This window comes from Leptonychotes weddellii, chromosome 2, assembly GCF_054177405.1.
Source record: "Leptonychotes weddellii isolate Sample4059 chromosome 2, ASM5417740v2, whole genome shotgun sequence".
In the NCBI taxonomy this organism is placed as follows: domain Eukaryota; kingdom Metazoa; phylum Chordata; class Mammalia; order Carnivora; family Phocidae; genus Leptonychotes; species Leptonychotes weddellii.
This window is the reverse complement of record NC_138370.1, coordinates 32,377,131-32,399,597: the sequence shown is the minus strand read 5'-3', so window position 1 is coordinate 32,399,597 and position 22,467 is coordinate 32,377,131. Positions and strand designations below refer to the sequence as shown.

Sequence of the window (22,467 nt, the reverse complement as noted above, 5' to 3'; positions counted from 1 at the left end):
AATTCACCCTTTTGAGAAAGCCCATTCTATTCATGGAAAGCTCTGATTATTAGAAAGTTCTTTCTTTTGCTAGACTGAAATTTGCTTCCTAGATCTGCCTTACAGAACAAATTTACATAACAGCCCCGCAGTTATTTGAAGACAGCTGTAAGCTTTCACTTCCATTTTTTTCTCCCACCCAAACTGTTTGATCCTTCCACTGTTCATGCTGTGGTATGGTTTCTAGATTGTTCCACAACCTTGCCATTTCTTTGAATATGCTCTAGTTTCCCAATATGCTCCTAAAATCATGACATCCATAACTGAACAGACTACAGCTGTGATCTAAATTACATCAGATAATGGCAAATATCAGAGACATTCCAATATCCAAGAACACTTAAGAGTCAGGAATGTGTTTCTAAAACAAGATTTCTTCTTTAAAAACAAGGATTTAAGGGGGGAAAAAAACAACACATTTCCTTCCCAAGAGTGCTTTTCTTTTGAAAAATAAATAAGACACCTCACGAGATTTTATAAATCAGACATAATGTGAACTGAGTCACTGGAAAGAATATAAGTATGACAAATTGCTATAGCAAAAGCATTTGCAATTCTACAGCTGGAACTCTTCCATCATATTCCAGTACTAAAAAAATAAAGCAGCCAGAGAGAAGACATTAAAATCAGGGTATGTCCATTTGCTTTTAACAAATCCTTCAAAAATGACAAGCTCTGAAGTCCCAGACTTCCAAACTAGTTACTTGACTGTTATCCCAAATTCCTCTGTGGTTTCCACTAGATTAAGCAACCTTTCTCACTTCCTGTCTTGTAATAAATTACCTAATATTGCTATGGGGGTATGAAGCAAATGCTGGGTTTCACCAATGGGACTGCTAATCTTAGAATGGGGTAAAGTATCATATGTGGAAATCATAATAAGGCCCAACAAGAGTAGTTTGAGGTCATAATACTGGGTTCTTCTACTTCTAGTTCCTCCACATACTGGGATTTATAATTCCCAAGTTTTTACTGTGGGAAGCAACTGGTATGCCACATGAGAACTGGAAACCCAGAATCGTGCTACCAGCAAGTATTGGTGGGAAAAAAATTATGAAATATATGCTGTTCTAGACATGTGATACAGATATGACTACAAATAAAAGGGCTCTTTGACTTGTTTTTTAATTTCATTGTCATATCGGAGTCATTCTCTTCTCTAATTCCACAATTTCTGTATTCATATGACCAATTCCAGACTTCACATGACACAGAAGTTAAACCAAAGGGCCCTTGCTTCTCACTTACTGAGTTATGCAAATAACTGTAACAAAATTTGAGCAATTCTTTTAGGGGGAAGGATCCCACTGTTTGAATTCAGAGTCTGGGCAGCCTAAAATCCTCTGCTATAAATGGTACTGACATTCTGGTATAACTTACTTATACTTCCCCTATACCCTGCTCCAAGATCTTCAAATCTATTCCTGAAAGAAAAACTCAAAGTGAAAACCGTGTCTTGTAAAATGTGTCACTTAAATTCTTTACAGGAACAGAAGATTTTCCAATCTTGTTTGCAACAAGAGTTCATCACTGACACGCTGTGGTAAGCACCCCAAACCCAAGATGAAGTTTGGGTTCACAAATTACTCCTGCCAAGGACAGTGAAACAAGCATTACTTAGCTTTCTCCTAACTTTTGAAAATATACGTATCTTTACACACTCATCACTTTTTGAGGCAACTCAAAGCAACGTAGTTGACAATGGCTAGCATCAAGTCCACTAAAACAAAACAAAACAAAACCCCCAAATTAATTTCCTCTGATTTATGAACAAAAAGTAGGGCAATTCCAATTTCCAGAACTAAAATGACGGTATACAATCATTCCAAGTAGAGTGGCTTTCTTATGCAACAGGTTCAAAGGTATTCAATTTGTCATTTCAGATGCAGCCAATTCAATAAACAGAAACAAGAATCTTATCAGATGGGAGAGGAAGTGAGCAATGTCAGTTTTGATTTTTTAAAAAGTTCCTTAATTAAAGCTGAATACAATGGGAAAAGAACCATAAAGACACTTTATAATTTACATGTACGAGCCTCCTCACATTCACGCACCTGAAATGTGTCCACTACTCGGTGAAGGAACTCAATAACAAATAGAGGTGGGACCTCTGTCTGGATCACAGCCACAAAAAAGATCTTGTGACGGTAAACACTTAAGAGATAGTGGTGAGGGGTAGGGATAACTGGAGGTACATTTTCTGCCTCAGTCGCTCTCTCTTGCGCCTCAAAAAAGTAATCACAAACAGAACGGCTGACCACACTTTTCCAATGTTTTTCCAGGAAAATATCTCCTGAGGAGTTGATCAAGAAGAGGCTATGAATCATGGTGGAGATTGTCAGTGAGAGAGGAAAGTCTTCTTTGGTCTGAAAGCCTCAGAACTGCCAATTTTCAACCCTAAAAATAAAAGAAGGCATGGTCAATTCCACTCAATCAAAACACTGTACCCATCCTTCAAGAGCAGACTCAAGTCCTCCTCTACTGTGAGAATCTGAAGTATCCCTCCCTAGAATTCCTAAGGATAATTATCAGCCATCCTGTTTGCCAATCATCTACTGCCTGGTTATCTTTACTATTGCCTTAATTATACCATTTAAAATTCTACTTAATTTTTGGATGTCTGTTTTCTCAACTGGACTGGAAGCTCCTTGAGAAAAAAGACCAGGCCTTACCGTTTCTTGTTGCCTCATTGCAGTGCGCCCCACACAGATGAGAGTTTCGAAAGAATATTGATGAGTTTCATGTATTTAGCCACAACTCACACATACATAAGAAATGCTTATGGTTGTCCAGTCTCATATGGCAGCCATTAGCTAAATGCCATCATTAAGCACTTGAAATGTGTCTGGGCTGAACTGAGATGTGCTGTAAGTATAAGTACACACCAGACTTTGAAGGTCTTGTATTCAAAATGGAATTTTAGATACCCATAATTTAATAGATTAATTAATATTAACTTAATATTGATATTTTGATACATCAGGTTAAATAAAATATACTAAAATTAATTTAACCTTGTTTGTTTTTGTTTAAAGATTTTATTTATTTATTTGACAGAGAGAGAGCACAAGCGGGGAGCCGCAGGCAGTGGGAGAAGCAGGCTCCCTGCTAAGCAAGGAGCCCTATGTGGGACTCAATCTCAGGACCCTGGTATCATGACCTGAGCTGAAGCAGATGCTTAACTCACTGAGCCATCCAGGCGCCCCTAATTTAACCTTTTTAAAAAATGTGGTTACTAGAAAACCGTAAAATTACATATCTGGTTCGCTTTATGTATCTATTGGACAGTGCTGGTCCACGGATGGAAAGCCATCACTGTGGTCTTCATTCAGTCAGTCAGACCCCATTCTCTGAGTACTTGTTATGAACAAGGTTCTGCATTGACTGCCCTAAAAAAATCTCTCTGGGGGATACCCAAGGTCTCTCAGGCAGCAGCATCTCTACGGTGCTTGTCCCCAGTATGTGGCGCCCGCGCTGGACCCCAGCTGTGGGGAATGACCCCATTCCACGAGTTGGCTGCGAACTGGCCCTGGTGGTCAAACCGCAAAGGCCTGTCGTACCAAGTGCCCCAGGGCAAGCTTAATCCCTCTGTCCGCGGACGAGGCAGCTGGAGGGAGGGGAAGAGGTGGGTAACCAGGCTGGGGAGGAGGAGAGGCGGCTGCTAAAGTAGGTTATTTTTGCGCTGGTCCCAGCCCAGCTGCCTGCGAGCAAAAGATGATGGAGGCCATTTAGGGCGGGGGTGGTCGGGGGGAGGGGGCATTTAAGGTGTGCGCAGGTTCAAGCGATGAAAAAGGTCGCCAGACTGCACACGTGCGTTGCCGTGGCAACAGAGTCCCCTCCTCCCTCAACCAGCTGGACGGAGCGGGCCACCTCCCCAGCCCGGTACTCGGTCCCTCAGCTCTCCCCGCCGCATCCTGTATCTCGGGAGGGTCAATCCCACGGCAACCCGTAACTCTGAACCTGCCCCGCGCGTCCGGCCCGGCCCCTCGCGCGTCCCAGTCCCCAACCCCCAGACCCCAGCCGGGTGCGTGCACGCGCTGCCCCCAACCCGGACCCAGCCAGGACCCAACCTGGAGGTCGCCAGCCCTCCTCACCCAGCCTCGCTCCTCGCAGCACCCACCGTTCCGACGCGCAGGCAGACCCCGCCCCCCGGCCGTCCCCCGCACGCGCGCCGGCGGCCGCTCACCTGCTGATTGGCTGCCCCGTGGGCCTCACGCCAGCACCGCCCACGACCGAGATCTTAAAGCCTCTGATTGGACGTCAGTAATCCGCTTCTCCCCCTCTGATTGATCGCTGTCCGCCAGTCACATTCTTCTCGGCTTTGAGTCCCCAATTGGCCCTTGTTGAGGCTTCGGTAATCTCCAATTGGTGCAGTTCTGTGGCTCCGAGCCCTGATTGGCTGTCGTGAACAATCTGAGGGCCGCCTGGCCCTTAGTCATCCAGTCACAAAGGGGTGGCTGCTGCTGCCACCTGCATAACCCTGAATGTACCTCGAGGGGGATGCTAAAAAGTGTGATTTCCAGGGCACGATTTGTCAAATAGCATATCATGGGTAACAAATCTTGAGCAGTAATAACTCCTTTCCATTAGATAAATGCATTTAAAAAGAGACACACTGCCTTTTCATTGATGTGCATCGGGGAAGGTAAAGGTGATTGGCTGTTTAGCGTCTTATCGAGAGCTCTGGACTTGGATTCAGGAGGCCTCTTCCAGCCCCAGCTAGACCACCACCTGCTTGACCTTGGACACGGCACTTAACCTTTCAGAATCTCAGTTCCCAGATCTGAAAATGAGGTAGTTGGGCAGGTCTCTCTGCAAATTGCATTGGAGTTCTAATGACTTTTATAATACATTTTAAGTGATTCAAATCATTGTGATCCAGAGAGTCATGAAGTAGAAGTCAGACAAGGTTCACTTTTAGTTAAACTATAAGATGAGGTATGGGAAGGTGCCTGGCACATCACATGTGTTCGATAAAATGGCAAACTGGTGTTAATGGTATTAATGCTGATCTAGACCACAAGGCTGTCACCCTGCTCGGGCTTTAGTTTTCACTTCCGTGAAAGGAAGCATGAGTGGCAACTCCTCCATAAGGAAGGCCATGATAAACGTATATTAAAGGTGGTATGGATTGTTCTTTGACATACTTGCTAAGGACAGATAGTTGACTAATTTTTAAATAAGCAAAAGAGAAAGTCCAAAATTAAAATGGCTGAATGATGTAGCATCATATAAGCTTAGGGGCTCTGGTGCCAGACTGCCTGCATTTTAATCCTAATCCAACACTTGCCAGCTCTGTGACCTTGAGAAAGTACCTTAACTTCCCTAAATTTCAAGTTCCTCCCTTCTCAAATAAGGGCACTAAGAGTACCGACTGCACAGAGTTGTGAGCATTGAGTTAGAAAAGTGTTAGCGATTGTTATTACCTAAGAAGCAGCACAAGGTGCAATCGCACATGGTTACTAAGCAATGTGTGTCAAAGGTGCAGAAATGCAATCACTGCTGTGGCCCTTTCTCATTCGTTGCATTAATGTTTACTGAGAGTCTCCTATGTATCAAGCCCTGTGCGGGGTGCTGGGGATGCTGCAATGACTACCATCACAGGCATAGTGTCTGTTGTCACAGACGCTAGCTGAGAAGACAAATGAGAAGCAAGTAATTACAAAGCAGTGTGATGAGCAAGGAGCACATGGGGGGGAGGGCAAGGTTTGCTGGTGGAGGGGGCTGACCTAGAGTCAGGGAAGTCCTAAACTGAAACCTGAGAGATGAACGTAAATTCCTCAAATAAAAGGGTGGAAGGACAAAGAGAAGATTACATGTGGAAAGCTCTAAAGATGAGAGAATTAAGCATAGCTGAGTTAGAATTGGAGAAAGAGTGCAGGGGGACTAGAGTAGGAAGATACATGGGAGCCAGGTGGTTGTGAACTTAATAATTGTTTGTATATATTGCTTATAAAATGATATATAGTAATATATACTGTAATTATAGTTACATAATTATAATGTATAATAACAATTATATATACAGAGCATATATATACACATATACACATAAAAACACTGTGTGGCATGCACTGTCCCTTTATTCCATAGATATTTAGTGAGTCCTACTATGTACCATCACTGTTCTGGTGTTTGGATGCACATAACCAGTGAGCATAAAACAAAAATCCTTGCTCTAGTGGAGCTTATATTCTCGTGGAGAAGACAAACAATAATCAATAAATACATAAGTAAAGTATATAGTATGTTAGAGGGTGATAAGTGCAGTGGAAAAAAAACAGAAGGGAGATCCGGAGTGTCATAGAACTGGAGGAAAAGTTATAGTTTTTAAAAGGGTAGTGAGAGTATGTCTCATTGAGAAAAGACATTTGAGCAAAGACTTGAAGGAGAAGGAGTTAGCTATAGGGATATCTGGGGGAAGAGCATTCCAGTAAAGGGAATAGGCAGCGTAAAGGCCTTAAGACCAGAGCATGCTTGAGGAGTCCCAGGAAGAGTAAGGATTCTACTGGAGTAGAATGAGCAAGGAGTAAAGTAGGAGATGAGGTTACAAAATGGAGGCTGGGGACTTGACTACATAGGATCTTAAAATCTGTCGTAAAGATTTTGGCTTGTAGTGGTTGTGAAATGGGAAGCCAAAGGAGGCTCTGAGAAAGGAGACAAATCATCTGACTTATCAATCTGCTGGCCTGAGAAGAGACTGTGGACAGGCCAGGGTGGAAGGAGACCGGTCAGGAGGTTGCTGAGTAATCTAGGTGAGAGATGATGGGGCTTGGTCCAGGTGTAGGCACAGATGTTGGAATGAGGAGTCAGATTCTGTCTACAGCTTGAAAGAGGAGCCAGCTGGATTTCCAGGTCAATGGGATGTGAGGAATGAGAACAAGAGAAAAGTGAAGGGCAACTGAGCCTGAGCATCTGGAAAGACAGTTCCAGCAACTGAGATTAAAAGGACTTTCCGCAGAGGAAGTTTGAATGAAAAAAATTAGGAGTTCAGCCTTGGACATATTAAATTTAATATAGCTATTAGCCATCAAGTGGCTATGTTGAGAAGGCAGCTGAATATATATGAGTCCAGGCTTTAGGAGACAGGTCTGAGCTGGAGATGCACATTTGGGAGTTACCAGGATATGGATATTAAAGCCATGAGTCCAGTTGAGATGGCTAAGGGAATGAGCATGGAGAAAAGGACCAGAGTCCAGGGGTACTCCAAATTTAAAGGTTCACAGAGGAGAGGAAGATCCAGATTTATATAGTCTTCCCAACTACCCTAGAATGAACTACTGTTATGATCCCCTTTTGATAGATGAGAAAACTGCAGTGAGTGCTTAGGTAACCCGCCAAAGGTCCAGTAAGTAGGTAAGTAACACAGCTGGAGTGTCCAGTAGGTAGGTAAGTAACACAGCTGGAGTTCACGCACACAGCAAGATCTAAGCGGTCTGGTCTGGCACAGACCGCACGCCTCCTGCCTCTCTCAGAAGCCTGGGGCAGGAGACCCAGTGAAGAAATGTTAAGCAGGAGAGTGAAATGCTTTCAGATTTACATTTCAGAGACCAGGCATGGAGAATGGATTGAAGAAGGCCAAGCTTGGGGGTAGGGAGATCATTTAGACTACTGCAGTAATCCACATGAGAGATGCTAGTGACTTCAACCAGCATGGGGGATTGGAGAAGTTAGTGGACAAATTCCAGAGGTCTTTGTTTGGAGGTAGAATGAAGGGGATTAATTAGAAAGTGAGTAGTAAGGAAGAATGAGGAATCCAGGATTATTCGTAGGTTTCTGATTTGGGCAGCTGTATGAATGGAAGTGTCATTTGTTGAGTTGAGGATCACTGGAAGAGAACCACATTGAAGGGAGGGAGAGGTGGCTGAATTTATTCATAGCAATGCCAAGGGTCATGTCCAAAATCAACACTCAAATATTTTTTGAATTTAATCAAACATCATAGAATTTGGGAGCTCATAGGGTATCTTGTCATGGTATTAAGAGGGGCCACAGGAAACCACTGACAAATGGCAAGTCCATTTTATGCATAAAAATCTCTGGGAAAAGATTTTCTAAACCTGCCACTGACAAACCATCCTAGTGTTTAATAGCTCTCACTGCTGAGAAGTTTTTTTTGTTTTTTTTTTTTTAAGATTTTATTCATTTATTTGAGAGAGAGAGAGCACGAGGTGGGGGGTGAGGGCAGAGGGAGAGGGAGAAGCAGACCCCTGGCTGAACAAGGACCCCACCGAGAGGCTCAGTGCGGGGCTCAGTGCTGGGCTCCATCCCAGGGCCCAGAGATCATGACCTGAGTTGAAGGCGGACCCTTAACCAACGGAGCCACCCAGGCGCCCCTGAGAAGTTTTTCTAATGTGAGAAGCCACTCTCAGCTCTCAGGGTTCCCTGAAAATTATTTAAGTATCATTATTATTAATATTCTGGTCTGAGACAAGGGAGGCCTTGCTCACTGAGAGACATTTTTAAGGGCTCCGCAGTGGGGCCACAAAACCCCTCTCTAGCTTTGACACTTCTTCCTCCTATCCATGAATGCTCCCCTTGCATCAAACCTCACTACTGGTCATGCACAGAAGAAACAGAATGCCTTCTCTCCAAGTCTCTGTTCTCACTGATCCCTCTTCTTGGCATGTATTTGTCTCTTACTCATCCTATTTGTGGAAATTCTCTCCAGCCCTCAAGGCCCAGCCATATGTTTTCTCCTCCACGAAGTCTGTCCCAAGCTGGATGCCCCCACACTAGAAGTAATTTCTCCCTCTTCTGTGACTAAATAGCATTTCACAGCTCCTTTATGTAACCTACAGTGCTTTTGACACTGTGCCACACATTCATATATGCAGTCTGATCACCACAACTGGATTGTAAACTCTTTGAGAACCACAGTGTGTATAGCTCAGTGTCTAATATATATTCATCCATCTATTAAACTAACATTTATGGAGTGCCCACTATCTCCTGGACACTAAGGGCACAGAGACCATTAAAGCATGTCTTCAAGGAGCTTATAATCCAATATGGGAAGAAACTCTAAAGAAAAGACAAGGTCCCTTTAAAAAATTAAAAACAGCTCCTTTAAGGCTGGTCATGGAAGGAGTCCATCCTTCTGGAGAGGAGAGCCTAAAGTCAACACCCCTAACCCTCAAACAAGAGACTCACCTTCCCCTTAGGGACTCCTGCTACTGGCTGCCCCCACCATGCTGGACTTCGGAGATTAGTATTCCTTTAACTCTTCAACACCAGTGTAGACATACTAGTTTTTGTTGAATTTCCCATAGGAGAGCAAAGACCAGGGTGGACACTTATACAAAGCTTGTTTAAAGACTTGGGAATAATAAAAGGGAAATGAACAGAAAGAGTCACATCAACTAATAATGTAGCTCATAAGATGTGATGTGCTGAGGTATTCTGGGATGTATACTTGCTTCCAGGTGGCAGAACTTCTCTGTAACTCCTCTTATGCAGAACCCCAGCAAAGCCATCTCAAGTTCCTGAAATCCAAACCCTGCCTGACAAGAAGACAGTAGCATCCCTCTTCCAGCAGCCTCAGGCTGGGCTCCTGGTTCTGGTCTCCTGAGGGAAATAATCATTGAACCAAATGGCTCCTTCCCTAGACGCTATACCCAGGAATATCCAACAGTGAATATACCTAGATGCTCTAGCATAGCATAGCATAGCATAGCATAACATAGCATTATTCTGTGGCTTCTTGCTAGATGCTCCTTCATTCTCTCTCTATACTCCCTGTCTAGATGACCCCATGAGTGTAAGTGCTCTTTTAATTATTTAATTTTGATTTTGTATCCCCAACCTCAACCTCTTCATAAACCTCCAGACCCACATATCAAATCACCCACTTGACATCTCCACTCAGGTGCCTCACAGACATGTTAAACAGGACAAAAAAGAGCTCTTGAGTTTTCTTCCCAAATCTGTTCCTTCTTCCAGCCCTACTCCATCTCCAGCTTTCCCCATCTTAGTAAACAACATCACTATCCATTCAACTACTCATACCAATACCCACAAGTCATCCTGAGGTCCTCTATTACCCTCATCCCTGCAGCTAATCCAGAAACAAACCCTGTTGATTCCCTCACCAGGTATATCAGGAATCCATCCTCTCTCCAACTCTACTGTCACAACCCCAATTCAGGCCACCATCACCTCCTGCCTGAAAGACTATAAACCACCTACACCCTGGTCTCCCAGCTCTACTCTCACCCCTTTCAATTCATTTTATATACAGCAGCAAGAGTGAGTTCAAAAAAACTATTAATGGTTATGTGAAGCTTAGACCCTTCAATGCCTTCCCATGGCATTAAATTCAAATGCCTTTACCACTTTGCTATAGATGGTTTGTGGTCTCTCAAAATTCATATGTTAAGTCCTAATGCCCAATGGGATGGTATTTGGAAGTCGGGCCTGTGGGATGTGATTAGGTCATGAGAGTGAAGTCCTCATGGATGGGTCTCTTATAAGAGACCCCAGGGAGGAACCCCAGACTTACCACCATGTAGGGATGCAGAGAAAAGATGGCTGTCTATGAACCATGAGGCAGGTCCTCACCAGACACGGAATCTGCTGGCGCCTTGATCTTGCACTTCTCCACCTCCAGAACTGTGAGAAATAAATGTTTGTTGTTTAAGCCACTCAGACTATGGTACTTGTGTTGCAGCAGCTTGAATGGACTAAGGCACATCTCTTTTATCTACCCCCTTCCATCTCTCCAATTGAATCTCTTGCTCCTCCCTCCAACCTACCCTCCCCACTCCCCACTTCTAGGCCCTAGAATATGTTGTTCCCTCTGCTTGAAAGGTTTTTTCCCTGGTCTTCATATAGCTAGCTCCTTTTCTTTACCTTTAGGGGCAGACAGTGGAGGAGGAAATTGTTTCATTACATGACCAAGTGAATGAATTATTATGCTATAGGTCCTGTGATGGTGTTTGTACAGACTACTATAGAAGCAACTAGGAAGTGTTCAAAAAAAATAATTCATTCAGTAAAACTGAATTCCTGGTCTACTTTGTTCTTATCCTAAATTGGAGCCAGTGGGGATCACATTCAGGTGCTGGAATGTCAGCTTCATATCAAGGATTCAGGCTTCTCTTAGGTTGCGATTCCTCCATTCATATGGTGGGGCTTTCACCTTCATGCTCACAACATTGTTGTCGTGGCTCCAGGCATCAAGCTATATTCCAGGCAACAAGAAGGAGGAAAGACAAAAAGCAAATGTATATGAGCCAATGGGGAATCAATTGCCTTTGACAAGCTTTTTGAAGAGATCCTGCTTTTGCTCTATTGTTCAGTATTGAGATAAAGGAGGTCCTGGGAATACTTTTAACTGGGCACGTGACTACACCCACCTCCCAAATGGGACTCTGTTAATAAGGAAGACAGGAGAATGGAAATTGGGTAGACAACTAGCAGGCTGTCCACAGCCAGTGGGAGCGAAGAGAGCAGCTACAGTCCATGAATAGTTAGTTTATATTTTTTAAATAAAGTCTGGAATTGAAAGACTTAGGGAAGGCTGACTGGAAAACAGGGAAGCCACGCAAGATAACTTTTATGTAATCTCCACAAGATAGATTAAAATAAGGAGAAATAACAAAAACATGTCCATAGTAACAAGAAGGTCTGGTAAGTGATGGCCGGGAAGGGGACAATGTGGTCAGCTCTGATCTGAAAGGACTGTAGGATGGCAACTAGTCACAGGGTCGTAAATAGCCACAAACTGACCATGTGATCTTGGACAGGTTATGTAGATAAATTCCTTGGATCAAAATGTTACCTGTAAAATGAGACAATTGAACTAAATTATCTTCAATATCTTTTCCAACTCAGGGCTCCTGGGTGGCTCAGTTGGTTAAGCGTCTTCCTTTAGCTCAGGTCATGATCTCAGGGTCCTGGGATCGACCCCTGCATCAGGCCTGTTTCTGCCTCTGCTTGTGCTCTCTCTCTCTCGCAAATAAATAAAATCTTAAAAAAAAAAAAAAAAAATCTTTTCCAACTCTAAATTTCTACTAGTAATGGTCTTTTTTTCTTCCTTTTTTAGCAGTGAAATATTTTAGACAAATGAAAACTTAGAGAACAGATAAAATAGAATGACATGAGGATCAGAATCCTGGAGTTCTACTTGGCCTTGTCTTAATCCCCATGGTGGCCACTGAGCTCTAGAGAGTGTATTTCTATATAGTTCCATGTGTAACAAAATATAATAAAATGATGTATTTATTGGTATAAGTCAGCCTACAGATAGAGCCATGAGTATTCTTTTCAGAAAAGGAAAATTGCTTTTATTTCTTAACAACAATTTTCAACACTTAAAAAAAAAACCCATTAAGTTACATAACTAGGGTTTCAAATCATGACACTATTGTGACTCTCATTTGAAATCACTGGGGAAATATTAATCAAATCTCACAGGAAAATTGACAGAATTTCCTCCAAAACTTATTCAGTAATGTTAGGAAAGAAAGAAGCCTGGATTGTAAAGAGAAGTTTTCAGAGTAACATACTTACTATTTTCTAGGTAGTTATTTAGATAAAAATTATTCTCACAGGAAAAAAACAAACCTTCACTTAGCAAATACTAGTTTCCTGTGTGCCAGACTTGGCTGCTTCCTGTTTACCAAAAGTAATTGTTGGTAATTCAAAGCAAAGACCAGAAAAATGTATCTCTTGTCAGTCACCTGCTGAACTTCCTTCCCTTTCACTTGTTACACTTTTGACATTCCCAAAGTTTTTAAAAATCCCCTTTTAAAACTTTAATTTATTTCAAAAAGTAGCAGTAGAAAGACTCAATGAATTCTGAAGCAGGTATCCTCAAATGTCCTCCTCTGGTATCTACCCCTTGGAGGATAAGATTTTATGAATACTGATCCACACAGAATCCTAAGCTTATCTTTATCTCCAAAATAGCCCAGCAAACCTGGTTTTACTCTCTCTAGAGATTCCCCACACTGGTGACTATAAGCTTCTGCATTTTTCTCTCCACTGTTTCCCTCCTCTTTCTTGATCCCGCTTTTTCTCTCACCAGTGTAACCTTTCCAATTTCCAGGTAGGTCTGGAAAACACCATCTGTTCCAAGTATCCCTGGTGCAGATTACAGGTTCAGGGGCACTATTCCTTGAACCCCAAATCCCAGACACACGGTCAGCCAGACTTTTTTCTCATTTTTTAATTTTCATAAAGCTCTTCCACAGGAAAAAAAAATAAAGTAAATCGTATTTAGGTATGCATGAAAGGTAATGCAAAACCTGAAAACATATTTTAATCCTACATTTCATTCAGAAGCTTGAGAAAAACACAGGCTCTTGTTTCCATCATCGTGTCGCCTTGCCTTCAGCCAGAAGGTCGTCTAGCTGCCTGAGCCCGACATCCCTAAAACCGAGGCCTTCGTCTAATGAAGCGACTAGTCTTCCCCCTGGTGAACAGGCCGAATTCGTGAACTCGCGCGGCGGCGTTTTTGCGCTAACAACGGGGACGGCCTCGGCAATATGCTCCTCGCCACGGAAGGTGGTGCTATTGGGTCTGAGGGGAGAAGCGGCCGGCCGGGAACTCCGCGAGCAGAGCCGCGAGGAGAAACCCGGGATTTCTGAAGTGAATTCCCCTACTTGGAACACTCCGCTTGAGAGTGAGACTTCTAGTGACTCAAAGAGCTGGAGGTAGAGGCAGAAGTGCTCCGGCGGGACGGAGTCCGGGAGGAAACAGACACCAAAGCTAACGGGGGGGGCGACTCGGGGTCGGGCTCTCGCATATCCAGGGGCGCCTTCTGGGGACGGGGTGCAGCGCGCGGAGAAAAGTTGTCGGGCGGAGAGAGCGGGTGGCGATGAAAACCAAATGTCTTTCATCCCCTGGAGACAAAGAGGTGCCTTCTTTTGACAACAGCTGCCAGTGCCACACACACCATACGGCGGGGCCGGCGGGGGAGGGGAGCGGGCGAGGAGAGCGTCTGAGGCGAGGACCGGCTCCGACTTCCAATAATGGGCTGGTTGTCATGGTGACGAGCCCTCCATCTGAAGGGGGCGGCTGAAAGGACCCATTGTTCTGGAGCGGGGCTGCCCGGCCTGCGCCTGTTTCTCAGAGACACCTTTGAACACCTCCCTGCGTTCCCGCGAGGCGGGCGGACGGTAGCCGGCAGAGGCTCCTCGGGAGCTGCGCGCCAGGCCCGCATACCCCAGATGGCGACGCCGCCGCGGCTCCACACACGCCGCGAGAGGAGCAAGCCGCCACTTGCCCCCCGACTCGCTGCCGCCCGCGCATGCCCGCCCCAGAAATCGGCGTGCGACGGGCGCGCTGGCCGCCGCTCGGGCGCGCACAGCCCGACGCTCGGTGGGTGACACGGCCGGCTTCCCGACAGTGCCGGAGGACGAACCCGCGGCTCCGAAAGCACTTGCCGCGGCCTGGGGCCGGGGGGCGCCGGAAGGCCCCCCGCACCCCAGAATCACTTCTCAGTCGTGCGGGAAGAAAACAAAATCGCGGTGTAAAGATTAAGTTACAAGCAGCAGTGCAGTTTTCCTTAGTAGAGCAAACGATTAGGAAAAAACCTGGAAGTCCGTCCCCGAGGGCTGGTTAAATCAGGCGGGGCGTTAGCCCTCTGATGAAATATTAAGCTGCCATTAAAAAAATAGAAGGCAATTTTATATGCAGAGATACGGGAATTTTCGGGGATACTCTAATCAAGCAAGGTGCAGAATAGTGTGAGTAGCGTGTGTCCGTATACAGACACACGTACTGGTGTGTATGTGTGTGTTTGCGTCCGAGCGGTTGCTTACGGCAACTGTGGGACTGGAGTATGTAGTGGGGAGATGAAGAAAACTTCCTTGTCAGAAAACCTTGTTGTCTTTTGTACTTTTTACATTTTGTCCTACGTACCATGTATTACCTCTTTAAAAAAAAGAAAAACTTTTAAGGAGAACTTTAAAATTATATTTGCTTGAACACTGTCTAATGAGGTTGGAACTCTCCGTAAGTCATCTGAATGCCTTTTTTCTAATGCTTCAATAAATATTAATTTTTAAAGTATACATATACAAACAATACAAATACCATTAACTCACAGAGATGCAAAGGTAAGTCACAGTGGCAAGTCAAATATAAAAACATACACTGAGGGCCAACTGATACTGGAGGATCCCACTGTATAATTCATCTATTATTATATCAGATTAATCACAGGGCTTCCAAATTAAACTAATGACATTACATTAGGGTGATTTTCCTAACTACAAAATGATTTATAATCAGTGAAATGGACTACTGAACCCCAATGACATGGATGGTCTTTCTATACGGATAAAAGTGAAAATTACTTAGCAGTGACTTCACCCAACAATGAAAACAAAGTAGCATCTCTTGGGCATGTACTGTGTGCCTTACTGAACACTGTGTTAGGAGTTTGATAGGTATTATCTTTTAATTGTCCAAACAAACCATTTGCCTCTTTTACAAATGAAGAAACATGTAGAAATGTTCTGTTTACCCAATATCGCGCCGAACCTGAATTTGAATTTACATCTGACTGACTCTAAAGCCTATCTATGTTCTTAGCATTGACTTCACATGTTTCTTCTTAAATTATTGTGACAATAATATAGGCTCAATATGACTTTCTAATCCCATGGTTTCACAAATTGAATAAATGGTATCTAAATATTAAGAGTTAGACTGTGTTTGAGGGAACTTTTGTTGTAAACAGTGTTGTGGGCCTGTAAATGTTTAACTCATGCCATAGCTTGGTTGTCCCGCGTAAATAGGAAGTCTTTGTTTTGTGAATAACTAATGTAGTCTTTATGTAGGTGCCCATAAATAAAGTGTAATTGGAATAACGCCTTCTTTATTTGTTCATGTATTGTCTATGGCTGCTTTTGTACTACCGTGGCAGAGTTGAATACTTGTAAGCTAGACTGTATGGCCCACAAAGACTAACCTATCTACGGTTTGGCCCCCTACAGAAAATGTTTGCTGATTTCTTGATCCAGAGTTAAGTGCATGCACTTAGAAAGGCAGAAAGTACTTGTATAATTTAAAAATGCTATCCCCATTCTAAAACTGTTATTTTTATATTTGCCCAAGTATTCCTCTCCTATTCCAAACTGTACATTCAGGGCTGTCTCAAAGGGCTTTAGCACTGAGAAATTTCTTTCAGCTCTTACAAGATAAAGATGATATATGTATTGCCTTAGGTTTCAGTCAGCCATGATGCTTTTTTTTTTTCCCCTCTGTGATAGAAAGCTCAGTGATGAGCACACATCGCTTTGCTTTGGAGGCTGTTCTTAACTGAAGACCTTCCAGGAAAAGAAAAAAGCCAAGGATATATGATACTTTGCCAAAACAAAGCAATTACTATGAGTTGAAATACATATCTTACGAAATCATGTACAGTAGTTGGAACCAGCTTAGAGAGATGATTGCCACTGTCTTCCTTAGATTTCAAAGACTTGTGTTCCCTTTTCTTTTTTAAAGCTTTAGTGATTCTGAAAATCAGGGAGAAGTTTGTATGAATTTGTAGGAGAGAGCACGTGGGAAAAGAGCACTGTCCCATCCACGGGGACAATTGCCACTAATCGTAAAATACAACTTTTAGGAAAATTGATTTGGGAGGATATGAATCCCAGTTACCCCTTCCTCTCCATTACTGTTCCTGTCACCTTCTAGCTCAGAGCACTGGCAGTTTCTCCCTTGTTGCACAACCGGGAAGTCCTAGGTTTATGCCTATGGACAACACCTGCTTATAAAAGCCAAAAGCTGTAGGTGTATTTAGGCAGCAAGCTGGAGAACTTTCTGAGTTTGAAATTTTGTTTCTTTAAGCTGGGAAAAACTCTAAGCTCCTCCACCCAGTTAACAACTGACCTGTGTTGGCTTGTTTAAAGCACTCATGAAGTTGGCCATAGTACAGAAGTCTTATGAGGCACTGGACTTACCAGTAGGAACAGAACACTTCCTATGTAATTATGGTAGAGCTATCACCCTAGTCAACATCACTCAGAGGCAGGCAAATACTAATTCCAGCTAATAAAAATTAAATCCTGACTGTAGAATCTAGGCTAAGGGTTTATGGGTATTCACTGTACATTTCTTTCAAATTTTCTGTGTGTTTGGAAGTTTTTCTAATCGGATGTTGGGGAAAATCAGATTCTAACCTGAAAGCTCCATTTTCTCTAAGTTTCTGAGGAACAAAACAAAACCAATATTTGAGGAAATATTAGAATTTTTCATTTAAAAACATACCCCCACCCCTGTAAAACAAAACCAAAAAAAAAAAAAAAAAACACCTTAAGATCATAAGGATACTATGAATAATAAAAACACAGAATGGGATTCAGAGTCTAAATAATTTCAAGGTCTTTTCTTAAGCTTGAAAATACTTTGGGGAAAATATTTGGACATTTTCTAAGAAAATGATTCTCAGTATTATTCTTAAATTATTAGAGAATGGTAATAACACTAGTTGTGTATGAGAGTGGAATGTTCTTTTTTTCCCTTTGTATTCAATTTTAAATTGCCATTACTTGTTTCTGACTCCCAGATTGCCCTCATTGTAGGCTTCCCTCTACCAGAAGTTCCTAAAGGACCTCAACCCAATGTAGATGTCAAAGTCTCAAAGTCTTCTTTTCTCTCATCTCAGTAAGGATCCGTGGGCATCTCTTCCCACAGCTGCAAACTACCCACCAACTTCTACTTAATCCGTCCTTAGCCCTCTCAGCACCTCCCGCACCCTACAAGAAGTCTTTTGATTAAGTGCATAAGGAGTTAAGTACTTATCTTACCAAATTAGAAAAAAAATTGGGGGGAGGACTATGAAGAGAAAATGAAGAGAACAGTAAGAATTGAAATTAATAAAGTTGAAAACTGACCAAGAAAAAAGAGAAAGTAAAAATGGAAAAGAATAAGAAGGATATAATCATGGATATAGAAGAGATTTTTAAAAACGTTTTCTTCATAGAATTATGAATTATGTGGCAGCATATTTGAAGATTTAGATGAAATGTACAATTTGTAGGTAGAATGCAAATGACAAAGAGTGACCCAAGAAAAGGTGGAAATCTGAATGGTCCATTATCATAGAAGAAATTAGAAAGATAATTAAACATCTTTCTGTTAGAAGAAGAGGAAAACAAAAACTATTATTAATATCTTCAGCGACATTAGAGGGATCTATGGGAATGAGAACAGAACAATATGAGAAAGGAGCATAGAGAAGAAAAACTAAGAAATAACTCTTAGAAATTTAAAATATGGCTATCTTAACTTGAAAATCCAATAAAACATTTGGGAGAGTAAGTCTAGAAATCTCCCAGAAAGTATAGAAAAAAGACAGAGGTAGAGAAAACAGAAGAAAAATATAAGAAAAACTGTAGACCAATGCAGAAAGTCTAATACCTTACTAACAGGAATGCTATAGAGAATAGAGGAAATGGAGAGAAAGAAAAGTTGTTTTTTTGTTTTTTGTTTTTTTAATCTAATGAAATTCTCTGTTCTGAAGGGCCTGAGTACCTAAATTGAAAGGATTCACTGAGTACCCAGGTCAAAGAATGAAAACCACCCACAATAGGAAAAAGAAGTATTTAAAACCTATATGGATTTAAAGAAGAAGGAGGAGGAGGACGAGGAAGAAGAAGGAGGAGGAGAAGAAGAGGAGGGAGGAAAAGAGGAGGGTGGAGAAGAAGAAAAGAAAAGAAGAAAGGAAGAGGTGGAAGAAGAGGAGAAGTGATAGGTTACCTGGTGCCTAGAGAGGGACAATATAGTTCTATTGGAGAACAAAAGAAGAATGATTTGGGTACATAGGAACCTGAGCAAAACCAAACAAACAAAAAGTAACTTCAGGAAAAACAGAATGCTATATGAGAAAAGAAATCTCATCACAGTATATTACTCAGTTTATCAGTAATAAAGGGTTAATATCCAGATATATAAAGAACTTCTACAACTCAACAACAAAAAAACAATCTAATTAAAAAATGGAGGGGTGCCTGGGTGGCTCAGTTGGTTAAGCATCTAACTCGTGATCTCAACTCAGGTCTTGATCTCAGGGTGGTGAATTTAAGCCCTTTGTTGGGCTCCATGCTGGACATGGAGCCAACTTAAAAAAAAATTTTTTTTAATGGGCAAAAGACTTGAATAGACATTTCACCAAAGATGACATCAAAATTGACCAAAAAGCATATGAAAGATCCTCAATATCGCTAATCATTTGGGAAATGCAAATGGAAACCACAGTGAGGTACTCCCTCACACCCTTTAAGATGGCTACTATAAAGAACAACAACAAGATAAAATAACAAGTGTTGGTAAGGATGTGGGGAAATTGGAACACTTTTGCACAATTGGTGGGAATGTAAAATGGTGTGGCCACTATGGAAAACAGTATAGTAGTTCCTCAAAAAAATTAAAAATATAGAAATATGATCCAACAATTTTACTTCTTGGTTATATTGAAAAGAATTGGAATCGGGGGGCTCCTGGGTGGCTCAGTTGTTAAGCATCAGCCTTTGGCTCAGGTCATGATCCAGGGTCCTGGGATCGAACCCTGCATCGGGCTCCCTGCTCCGCAGGAAGCCTGCTTCTCCCTCTCCCCCTCCCCCTGCTTGTGTTCCCTCTCTCGCTGTATCTCTCTCTGTCAAATAAATAAATAAAATCTTTAAAAAAAAGGAATTGGAATTAGGGACTTCAAGAGATATTAGGACATGCATGCTCATAGCAATAGCAGAAAGGTGGAAGCAACCTAAGTGTCCATGAACAAATAAATGGATGAACAAAATGTAGTATATACAGATAATAGAATATTACACAGCCTTAAAAAGGAAGGATCTTCTGACATATGTGACAAGATGGGTGAACCTGGAGGACGTTATGCTAAGCGAAATAAATCAGTCACAAAAAGACAAATACTACGTGATTCCAATTAAGCAGGTATCTAGAGTAGTCAAATTTATAAAGACAGAAAGTAGAATGGCAATTCAGGGGCTGGAGAAAGAGGGAAATGAAGACCTATTGTCTAATGGGTATAGAGTTTTAGTTTTGCAAGAGGAAAAAGTCCTGGAGATTGATTACACAACACTGTGAATATACTTAACATTATTAAACTGTACACCTAATGACTAAGATGGTAAATTTCACGCTATGTGTATTTTACAATTTAAAAATGTTTAAATTAACTCAAAATAGATCAAAGACCTTAATATAAGAACTAAAACTATCAAACTCATAGAAGGAAACAGGTGTAAATCTGCATGACCTCGGATTATGCAATAGTTTCCTAGGTATGACACCAAAAATACAAACAATCAAAGAAAAATAGATAAATTGGACTTCAAATTAAAAAGACACTATCAAGAAAGTGAAAAGACACTGACAAAATGGAAGAAAATATTTGCAAATCTTGTATCAGATGAAGATCTAGAATATATAAAGAACACTTAACAATTCAACAAGAAAAAGACAAATAACCAACTTTAAAATATACAAAGGATTTGAATAGACATTTCTCCAAAGAAAATATACAAATGGCCAAGAAACAGATGAGAAGATGCTTAAGATCTTTAGTCAACAGGAAAACGCCAATCAAAAACACAATGAGGGGGCGCCTGGGTGGCTCAGTCGTTAAGCGTCTGCCTTCGGCTCAGGTCATGATCCCAGGGTCCTGGGATCGAGCCCCGCATCGGGCTCCCTGCTCAGTGGGAAGCCTGCTCTCCTTCTCCCACTCCTCCTGCTTGTGTTCCTGCTCTCGCTCTCTCTCTCTGTCAAATAAATAAATAAAAAATCTTAAAAAAAAAAAACAACAACACAATGAGATACCACTTCACACTCACCAGGAAGGCTATAATAAACAAACAACAAAAAAATAACAAGTGTTGGAGTGAATGTGGAGAACTCAGAAACTTCGTATATTGCTGGTGAGAATGTAAAATGGTGCAACTGCTATGGAAAACAATTGGGTGATTCCTTAATAAGTTAAACATGGAATTATCCTGTAACCCAATCGTTTCATTCCTAGGTAGGAGAGAATTGAAAACATGTTCACACAAAAACTTGTAAATGGATGTTCATAACAGCATTTTTCATAATTGCCAAAGAGGGAGAACAACTTAAATGTCCCATCAACTGATAGATAAACTGTGGTTTATCCACACAATGGCATAAAAAGACAAGTAATGATACATGCTACAACAGGATGAACTTTGAAAGCATATGCTAAGTCAAAGAAGCCAGCAACAAAAATCACATATATGATTCAATTTATGTGAAGTATCTAGAATAGGTAAGGTAAATCATAGAGACAGAAGTAGATTAATTTGGGATTGGGGTAAGGGAGAGTGGGAATGAGGAGTGACAGCAAACGTGTATGGAGTTTCTTTTTTGAGGCGGTGCAAAATATTTAATATTAAATTGTGGTGATGTTTGCACACCTTTGTGAATATATTAAAACCCATTGAATTGTATACTTTATATATGAATTTTATGATATGTAAAGTGTATCTCAATAAAGCTATAAAAAAAAGAATCTCACAGGCGCCTGGGTGGCTCAGTTGGTTAAGCGACTGCCTTCAGCTCAGGTCATGATCCTGGAGTCCCGGAATCGAGTCCCACATTGGGCTCCCTGCTCAGTGGGGAGTCTACTTCTCCCTTTGACCCTCTCCCCTCTCATGCTCTCTCTCACTCTCTCTCTCTCAAATAAATAAATAAAATCTTAAAAAAAAAATCTCACAAAAAGGAACTATTATCTCTTCCCCCATCCTTCTTTTCATTGCTATCATGATATTTGCATTTCTTCCCATCTTCCATATGCTTGGACTACTTTCTGTACACATTCTATTTTCTCTAATACAGAGTGAGTGCCATTCTGCCTTTCCACATTCTCCCTCCAACGTCCATGTGTGAGAACTGGTCACTTGTTTCCTCCTTTCTTATCACTTGCAAACAGCAGGAGGGCAAAGAGGCTAAAAAGAGGCAAAGACTAAAGCAGGAATACCAGGGAAAAACCTACTGTGATAAGTAAGGTGAGAAATAACCAAGGTAGCCTCGGTAGAGATAGTGGAAGTAGTTAGATTCTCCATAAAATTGGAGGTGGGGCCAATGAGATTTGCCAACAGATTGGTTATGATGTGTGAGAGAAAAAGGAGTCAAAAATGACTTTAAAGTTATTGACCTGAGTACCTGGAAAGAATAAGATTATAACTACTAAAATGAAGAGTCTAGAGGAGCAGATTTGGGTTGAAATATCAGGAGGTCAGTTTGAGATGTTTAAGCTTGAGATGTCTCCAAGTAGAGCTGTTGGGCAGTGTGATATAATAAAGAATATATCTAGTTTTTGTCTTGGCACAGAGCTTCAAAACTTCTGAGAAGTTCTGGAGGGGTAGGAGTGTCTTGTTATGCTAATGAGGTGACTCCTGGGAGGCCTCTAGGTAACTTCAGGATGGGGGTTGGTCACCAGAA

At 41.9% G+C, this 22,467-nt stretch overlaps 1 protein-coding gene across 7 annotated transcripts in view; it reads right to left on the bottom strand.

Annotated features, from left to right (window-relative positions):
- Positions 1-22,467, bottom strand: part of AP3M2 (adaptor related protein complex 3 subunit mu 2) — a 96,923-nt gene that overhangs the window by 13,151 nt on the left and 61,305 nt on the right. The window contains exons 1-4 of one of the 7 annotated variants that reach the window (XM_081809513.1): positions 10,891-11,204; positions 10,541-10,650; positions 4,226-4,851; positions 2,094-2,436 (exon numbers count right to left, since the gene is read on the bottom strand). In XM_081809513.1, the coding sequence (XP_081665639.1) occupies positions 2,094-2,366 (273 nt within the window). In that variant the 5' untranslated portion in view covers positions 2,367-2,436; positions 4,226-4,851; positions 10,541-10,650; positions 10,891-11,204. The other 6 variants (XM_081809519.1, XM_081809515.1, XM_081809523.1 and 3 more) reach the window with 6 other exon arrangements.